Source organism: Sinocyclocheilus rhinocerous, unplaced genomic scaffold (genome assembly GCF_001515625.1).
Source record: "Sinocyclocheilus rhinocerous isolate Xijiao unplaced genomic scaffold, SAMN03320098_v1.1 scaffold3870, whole genome shotgun sequence".
Lineage (NCBI taxonomy): Eukaryota > Metazoa > Chordata > Actinopteri > Cypriniformes > Cyprinidae > Sinocyclocheilus > Sinocyclocheilus rhinocerous.
This window is the reverse complement of record NW_015662158.1, coordinates 1-8,244: the sequence shown is the minus strand read 5'-3', so window position 1 is coordinate 8,244 and position 8,244 is coordinate 1. Positions and strand designations below refer to the sequence as shown.

The 8,244-nt window shown below is 38.3% G+C and overlaps 2 protein-coding genes across 3 annotated transcripts in view; both read left to right on the top strand.

Annotated features, from left to right (window-relative positions):
* Positions 1-1,451, top strand: part of LOC107727474 (HHIP-like protein 1) — an 18,008-nt gene extending 16,557 nt beyond the window's left edge. Inside the window, exons 9-10 of the mRNA XM_016537345.1 lie at positions 52-279; positions 799-1,451. Coding sequence (XP_016392831.1) covers positions 52-279; positions 799-1,232 — 662 coding nt within the window. The 3' untranslated portion in view covers positions 1,233-1,451. The remainder of the gene's footprint in view (positions 1-51; positions 280-798) is intronic.
* A 1,778-nt stretch (positions 1,452-3,229) lies between these two features.
* Positions 3,230-7,542, top strand: LOC107727473 (protein YIF1B-like). Of its 2 annotated transcripts, none has more exons than XM_016537343.1 (7): positions 3,230-3,471; positions 3,876-4,096; positions 4,316-4,420; positions 5,428-5,506; positions 5,616-5,673; positions 6,557-6,712; positions 7,228-7,542. In XM_016537343.1, the coding sequence occupies exons 1-7, from the start codon at positions 3,429-3,431 to the stop codon at positions 7,358-7,360; spliced, it is 795 nt and encodes a 264-aa protein (XP_016392829.1). In that variant the 5' UTR covers positions 3,230-3,428; the 3' UTR covers positions 7,361-7,542. The 2 variants fall into 2 exon arrangements, with proteins under 2 accessions (XP_016392829.1, XP_016392830.1); XM_016537344.1 differs by having other exon boundaries at positions 3,230-3,462; positions 7,228-7,541.
* Positions 7,543-8,244: the final 702 nt, after the last annotated feature.

The following is an 8,244-nucleotide window of genomic DNA, read 5'->3' as shown; positions in this document are numbered from 1 at the left end:
AGCCCTAGGCTTGAGGTATTCTTTTTTGACATTTTCTTTTTTGTTTCACAGAGTACGTAATTAACAAAAAACCCTCAACAACTGCCATTCCCAAACCAAAACCCACCAAACCCAGTGCGACCCCACGACCACGAGTACCACAAACGACGAGCCGCCGGGTTTCTCCAGCGACCACCGTCCGGCTGTCTACACCACAGCCGCGCGCTCTCCACACGACCCCGCGGCCCAGACCTCCGTCCCTGACCACCCCCAGACCCGCGTACTGGACCACCGCAAACACCCAAACCGGCAGACCGGGCAAACGAGGCCGAGGCAAGCCCAGGAGGAAAGGGGAGTATTGGCAGTAGCAAGTCTCGGTACTTGCTCTGCAGCCGCAGCAGCGTAGCAGATCTATTCCACCAAGACCAAATACATTAACATTGTCATGTACATTACCATGCCAATCCCTCCGAGAGTTGTCATGACAGAACTGTTTTTTAATCGCATTTTGAATGGCAATCACTATTTCAGTCAGATTTTTCCCATAAATTGTGCAGCCCTAGGCTTGAGGTATACTTTTTTGACATTGTCTTTTTTGTTTCACAGAGTACGTAATTAACAAAAAACCCTCAACAACTGCCATTCCCAAACCAAAACCCACCAAACCCAGTGCGACCCCACGACCACGAGTACCACAAATGACCACCCGCGGGGTTCCTCCAGCGACCCCCGTTCGACCGTCTACACCACAGCCGCGCGCTCTCCACACGACCCCGCGGCCCAGACCTCCGTCCCTGACCACCCCCAGACCCGCGTACTGGACCACCGCAAACACCCAAACCGGCAGACCGGGCAAACGAGGCCGAGGCAAGCCCAGGAGGAAAGGGGAGCGGAGGGGTCGATCTCGAGCCGGGACGGCGAGGCTGGTCAGCGCAGACGGACACAAGGACCGCGGCCGAGTGGAGATCTTCGTGCGGGGCGAATGGGGCACGGTGTGCGACGACATGTTTAACATACAGGCTGCGGCGGTGGTCTGCAGGCAGATGGGGTTTCCCGTGGCTCTGCGGGTGGCGAAGAGAGCCGAGCTCGGGGCGGGAGGCGTCGGTGTCAGAATCCTGCTGGACGACGTGGAGTGCGAAGGAACCGAACGGACTCTACTGCACTGCAAACACGCCAAACTGGGCAAAAACAACTGCTCTCATGACGAGGATGTAGGGGTGGTTTGTGGCCATTATGAACATGCAATGGAGTGAAAGACAATGAGCAGATGCAGGTTGTGATGACACAAGTATACAGACCAAAAATACATCTCACAGACAAAAAATAAATAAATGAGCCACTCTAAAATTATGACAAACTGGAAATACCCCTATCAAAACCAGAATCAGAATTGTTTTGTTGAACTTTTGAATGTGGAAAAATTAAATATCAATCTAGACCAAGGGTGTTAGGCCACGGCCCTGCACAGTTTAGATATAACCCTAATTAAACCCATCTGATCCAGCTAATCTAATCATTTAGGTTTATTTGAAAACTACATGGTACGTGTGTTGGAGCAGGGTTGGAACTAAACTCTGCAGGGCTGCAGTTTGACACGCCTGATCTAGACTATATAGATGACAAAAGTTACTGCATTCACAAGTAATACTAATCAATCAATCAAATAAACATTTTAATCTTAACTGTCACCCGTCCCTCAGAGGAACGCCTAGTTTACTTCACTTTCCTAATCTAATCGTGACAAACTATAGCCTACATCATTGGAAAGGTCTAAGACACCTAAATACATATTTTATCACTGTTACAAATGATGTAGGAACAGTAATAGATTAATTTATGTTCACCTCAAAAATCTACATCATAGCAGGAGTTCTGAGCTTTGCCACAAAAAAGTCTTTCTTTGTTGCCTTTTTTCCTATCACGATTTAGAAATCATCAGTCATTATATATTAATTGAAAACTTAAAATCTCAAAATTCGTCCAGTGAAAATCATTTTAAAATCAGACATTGGCCTTACCATGGAAATGGTACATCAAAACCATGTTTCAAAATGTTTTCGTTTCAATTTAAGTCTGTATAGTGCAGTTTCACGTCTATGTTCAGAAACACATAGTTTTCACACTGAATCGTGCACTAGTTACACTGCGGTGTGAGTTGTTGATCATCTCACACAACTGAGACAACTCTATTAACTGTTTTTCCTCTTAAAACTGGTGAAATGAAAACAAAAACTGATTAAAGTATATCCATATTGCAATCATGATGAGATCAAGAATTTTCCAGACTGTCTTTTTTAACATAATTCAGGTAATTGCTATGTAAATATTGCATTTTTGTTGCACATACAAATCTCTTGTTTAATTCCAAATGATGATTGTTTTTAAATACAAATGCTGGACATTCTTTCTTATATTGTAATAATGAAAAAATGTAAATAAAATTGTTTGCATAATCGTGAGATCGTGATGATATTTTCAGATACATCTTTAGTGTTATATATCAGTTATAGACACGTGTCCTGTTGCTCTTTGGATGTGGATGATGTGATGGTTTTATTAACCTGACTGACTTGAAACAAACTCAAAATACTCACCAGATAATGATCAAGATGATCAACTGACTGAAATTACAGAAATTACAATTCAAGTGAGCATTACAACATTTTGATGTAATTGATTTGGCGGGGTATATATTATGCAGTTTTTTTTTTTACTTTGTTGGGGACACAAAATGTATAAGGTAAGAGCCATGCTTTTTTCCAGTTAATATATATAATAAATGTTAGAGCTGTCTAAACTGAAAAAAAGCTTGCACTGACATATCTTAAAGTTACACCAGTGCCATTGTTTGGTCTTAAAATGCACACAGGTAATGTTTTTTTGTAAGGAATGTTTGTAAAAACTACTTAAATGCCCTAATTTAACAAAGGCCTAGTCCTGGCTTAATCTAATCCCTACCTGGGAAACCACTCCAAAGTAAATTAAACTAAATGAAAATGGTTTCGTTTTTTTAATGCTTTTTTTCAGTTTATATATATATATATATATATATATATATATTGACTGAAAAACTTTTCTTATAATTGTATTACTACATTTTGGGTCGTAAATACTTTTGTCATCGACCAAAAAAATAAAAAATAAATAAAAATCTGCTCACTTTTTTACAGTCTCTTCAAATGTTCTCTTCTAAAACATGTTAGCAACATAAAGAAAATCCTGCACGTCAGCGCGGAACGGTCCAATCCCGAAGCGCGCCGTATACGTGACCCGGAAGTGATGTCTGTTACACGATAGCTGTTCATCTCCAGTTTTCCTGCTATTTCTGCGGTGCTAATTTTAGTTTCACTACCGGCAGCTTCTCGGTTAGACGTCTAAATGTGTTGATAAATATTGATATATGTCTTTCGTAACCTCACTATTTAAACAAAGATAAATTTTTGGGAGAGATGGAGTATCCAAACCAGAGTGGGTTCAGACAGCGTAAGTTACGTACGTGATTATTCCCATTGTTATTCAACAGTGAGCGGATAAATGATATTATTTGCTATAAAAGACACATATTTCATGATCAGTTGAACATGATGTGGTCAGTTGTGTGCTTGTTTGGTTATTAAATAACTGTGTTTACAACAAAAGCTAATTCAGGCGAATATTTATTCTTTCTAGCTCCGCTTTTATTTGCTTGTTTACATACATTCAACAGATCAAACATCAGAATGCGATCTTCTAGATGGCAGATGATTTGGATAAATCAAAATGAGTTGCTTAATAGGCTTGAATTACATGCCTTGACGTGTTGTAACTGTCTGCTATGGGCTTTTGCCAACATTTACACTCATTTGTGTACGTAATGTGGATTGTAGCTGACTTAGATGTGATTTCTTGTGTTCTAGAGCCGGACGTCAGGATGCGAGGGACCCCGGTGGACCCCAGTGACCCCAGTCTGTTGTTTGACGACACCAGCGCTGGAGGGAACACACACGAGCACAGCGGTGTGGGAAAAGGCCCTGATGTGTATCCGGGACAGGCTTTGCTCTCGGACCCCATGTCTAACCTCGCCATGGCCTACGGCAGCAGCCTGGCCTCCCACGGCAAAGAGATGATGGACAAGAACGTACGTCAAGCCGTTTGAGTAGGAACGGTCATGCGTGTGGACGTCTGTGAGTTTGTTGCGGTGTAGAAGAGCATGTGATGTTCATTGCTGTGTTGAAACAAGCTTGTTTTTCCCTGCAGAGGCGAGTGGATGTGTGTCGTGGGATATGAATCAGAGTTGCAGGGTTGATTAACTGTGTTATTATTTTAGAGTGTGACTTGTTCCTCTTTTGGTTCACAGCTGGATCGGTTCATCCCCATCTCTAAGCTGAAGTACTATTTTGCAGTGGACACAGTATATGTTGGCAAGAAGCTTGGACTGCTGGTGTTTCCCTACATGCATGACGTAAGATCACACTTACAGACCTACACAGTTGTTGCAATAAGAGAGTTGTTATTTTGTAAATAATACGCTTGAAAATAATATACTTAAGTGTGAACCGAATGTCTTTTGGACACTTACTTGCTTGTTATTTGCAAAATGTGTTATAGTTTACATTTATTTTAAATGCAATTAGTTGAACTTTAAAAAAAAATATATATTAGTTTTTTTTACCCACTTAAGTAGGACTTCAGTACATCTTCATAAGCAATTTCTTAATGACTTCTATTATCTTTGAAATATGGTTAAAGTTACTGCTGAATGAACTGATGAGCATTTATGATAAACTCAAATATACTTGAATGTCATTTCTATTGAAACATATGTCATGCATTTCGGTACATTTGTAATGATGAAGTTGCAATTTAGTACATTTAAAATATATTAACTTTAAATGTAATATTGAATGACACGCTATAGTTTAAAAAAGTACTTGTGTTGTTAGTCAACACATCAAACTAAGTGTACTTTAAAGCATGACTTTTTAAAAAGGTTATTAAAAACGTGACTTAAAATGTACTTTAAAATATTTTTTTTTATTTGACATTATTACAAAAGTGCACATTTTAAAAGCTTACTTAAGTGCGTTAAGAAACAGGTACACTTCAGTGGCATTTTATGCCATTGATATTATATCATCTGCAAGTAGTTTTTAAAAAATATATATACTTTTAAGATTTGAAGTACACTACAAGTGCACATTCAGTACAATTAAGCACACTACTTTTTCACAAGGATCAAGCCACTGTATTTACTGGATAGTTGAGGATATGATTTAGTCATGTAAAGAGATAGTATGTTTAAAAATCACAACAAAGGAGAAGTTTTGACGACTCTTTTTATGACCAGGGTCTGTCAAGCTCCAAAAATGTTATATAGATCACACAAGTCCTATGGACTTCAGAGGTGCCTTTCTTTGTTCATTGATTCGTGTCTGGATGAATGTTTGTGTGATGTCCTGCTCTCTGTAGAACTGGGAGGTGAGCTATCAGCAGGACACGCCAGTCGCCCCGCGGTTTGATATCAACGCCCCTGACCTGTACATTCCCGGTATGACTCGTATGTTTCAGTTCATGAATTTTGATGCAGATGCTGTTATTGCGTATTCATGGGAAATGTATTACATGCATGTGTATGTGTTTGTGTTGTGACTCCGCAGTGATGGGGTTCATTACGTACATCCTGGTAGCAGGACTGGCTCTGGGCACACAGAACCGGTAAGAGCTCTGGGCGCTTCTCCACCGATGATACTGTGAGAATGTATGACCTCTGACCCACCATTGCCCTGCTGTTAGTGGACACATTCATCACACAACACACAGCACTATTCTAGCCTGTAAAGATTTGCCCTTGAGCCCCTTAAAAAGAACTTCATATCTGCAAGTACAGTTTTACAAACATACTTAAACATACGCCCCTTAGCTCTCAGCCAATCAGAATCAAGCACCGGAACTCTCCGTTTTATAATCAAGAATTTATTTCTCTTTTAAATGTATTTATTAAATACCCAGTTACACACAGAAACTGCCATGTGAAAGTGAATAAATTTCCAAAATGATACTAACTCATATTTCGTAATAATAATAATAATTTGTTTTATTTATAATATAAATTAATTTTATAACTTATTATTCAGTGGTATATTACAATAATATATTGCAAATGCATTTTTTTTTCTTTTAACGAGAATGTTTAAAAAGGTAAATTCTTTCAAAAAAAAAAAAAAAAGTCTGTAAAAGGAAAGCTGTAAAAAGAGCAATGTGATTTTGACTTTGATTTCTAAGCAGCATCAATATGCGCTATTAAATTCCCAGTTCCCCAGATTCCCAGTTCAGATGTTTAACATAATCACTATATGATTCTTATTTACTAACTCATGAAGCTTGGTTTATAAGATGTGGTTTTATGTGTTTTAATGATGCATGAATTTCACAGGAAAAGGAGGAAATTCGGAGACTTCCTGCAATTGTCCTGCAAAAATAAATAACGTTTCTCACCATAAAAATAGCCACAGAAGCTGGCACGGCGTTAAACACAAGCAAACGAACTCTGTTTTTGCTTGTTAATGACTTGTGCTCTGCCTGATTTTCTTGTTTCCAGGTTTTCTCCAGAGATCTTGGGCATTCAGGCCAGCTCGGCGCTGGTGTGGCTCATCATTGAGGTTTTGGCTGTTCTTCTCAGTCTGTATCTGGTAACGGTTAACACTGACCTCACCACCATCGACCTGGTGGCCTTTTCTGGATACAAATATGTTGGGTACGGCCATTAGTTATTACGTTTTTCCCCTAGACTTGCAACAATTTTATAATTTTAACACCGGTATCAATGTTCAAACTGGTCCTGACAGTGTTTTGGACTCTAGGTGGTGCTATTGGGTAGTCTTTGGAATTTTATTTTGTGTATTTTAACTAAGTAAGTAAAATGATTAGGCTAATTCACACACTTCTAAAGGATTAGTTCAACCAGAAATGAAGGACTCTGCATTATTTATGGCTATTCTATTTGTTATTAATAGAGGAGCTGTTGTTAAGTTTCATTCGTATTGTTTCTAACTTTAAATCAGTGTATAATTTCATACCAGTATTATCCTCCTATCACTGCAATAATATTACTTATAATATTCATTGCCAGCTGTGTATTCAAACAAAGTCCTTGATTGAAAAAAAAAAAACTTACACACTTTGAATGTGTGTTTAATGAATTGCATACAATGTACATTTTCTTTAAAGCAAACACCATTGTGTGAATTCTTGCTGTGTTTGTTTGCTCAGGATGTTTGTGGGAGTGTTAGCAGGACTTCTGTTCGGCCGGATGGGATATTACCTCTCGCTGCTCTGGTGCTGCGTCTCTATTTTTGTTTTTACGGTGCGTATTGAAAGATACGGTGCTGTCATTTCAAAGTGAAGCATTATGTTCTTCAGGTTGCTGTTCATACTGCTTTGATTTAGACTCTCTGATTTGACTGAGCATTACACACTGCCTTCTGTGGAGGCGGAGCTTAGCCACACTATTACATCACAGACTAGAACATTCCTCAAGCTGTGGTTTTGGCAGACTGCCTTCGATATAAGAAGTTTTTCGACTAACGACAACGTTTTGAGTTCTGAAACTTACAGGATGTTTTTAAAGAGCAATTATTTGATATATATATATATAATCAAAACAATACTCTTACACCACACACTATGAATGCTCAAGGACTTTACTGTTTATGTATCTCTCTTTATCATTTTGTTTTTATTTATAAAACAAAAATAAAATACAAACTGCCAAGTGGAAGTAAAGAAATTTCCAAAATAATGATTTATATCTGATCAATATCTGATTTTGTTTAGTTAAGAAAATCATGTACAGTTTTGTTTTCTTTTTGAACATCTGATGTTTTTAGCAAATTGGAAATAAAAAAATAAAAGACTAAGTTTTTACTAGCCCGATCCAAACCACATTTATATGTGGACTGTAATCTGATTTATTATTATTATTATTATTTTACTTATCAGGGTTGCATTACATTTATCAAAAGTGACAGTAAAGGCATTTATAATGTTACAAAAGATTTTTATTTCAAATACATGCTGTTCTTGTCTGCTGTTCTTTCTATTTAACAAGGAATCCTGAAAAATAAAATGTCACAGTTTCCACAAAAACATTCGGCAGCACAACTGTCTCATGTGACACTGAAGACTGGAGTAATTATGCTAATTATGTATCTTTGATCACAGGAATAATAAAGCAATACGCCCAAAGAAGCCGTGGTTTACAGTGAATTTATAACAGCTAAGGGGTGT

Coding starts and splice junctions, on each gene's coding strand:
- LOC107727473 (XM_016537343.1), top strand. CDS start 3,429: ATGGAGTATCCAAACCAGAGTGGGTTCAGACAGCGTAAGTTAC. Junction 5,507..5,615: donor CCCTGACCTGTACATTCCCG/GTATGACTCGTA, acceptor GTGACTCCGCAG/TGATGGGGTTCATTACGTAC. Junction 6,713..7,227: donor TCTGGATACAAATATGTTGG/GTACGGCCATTA, acceptor TTGTTTGCTCAG/GATGTTTGTGGGAGTGTTAG.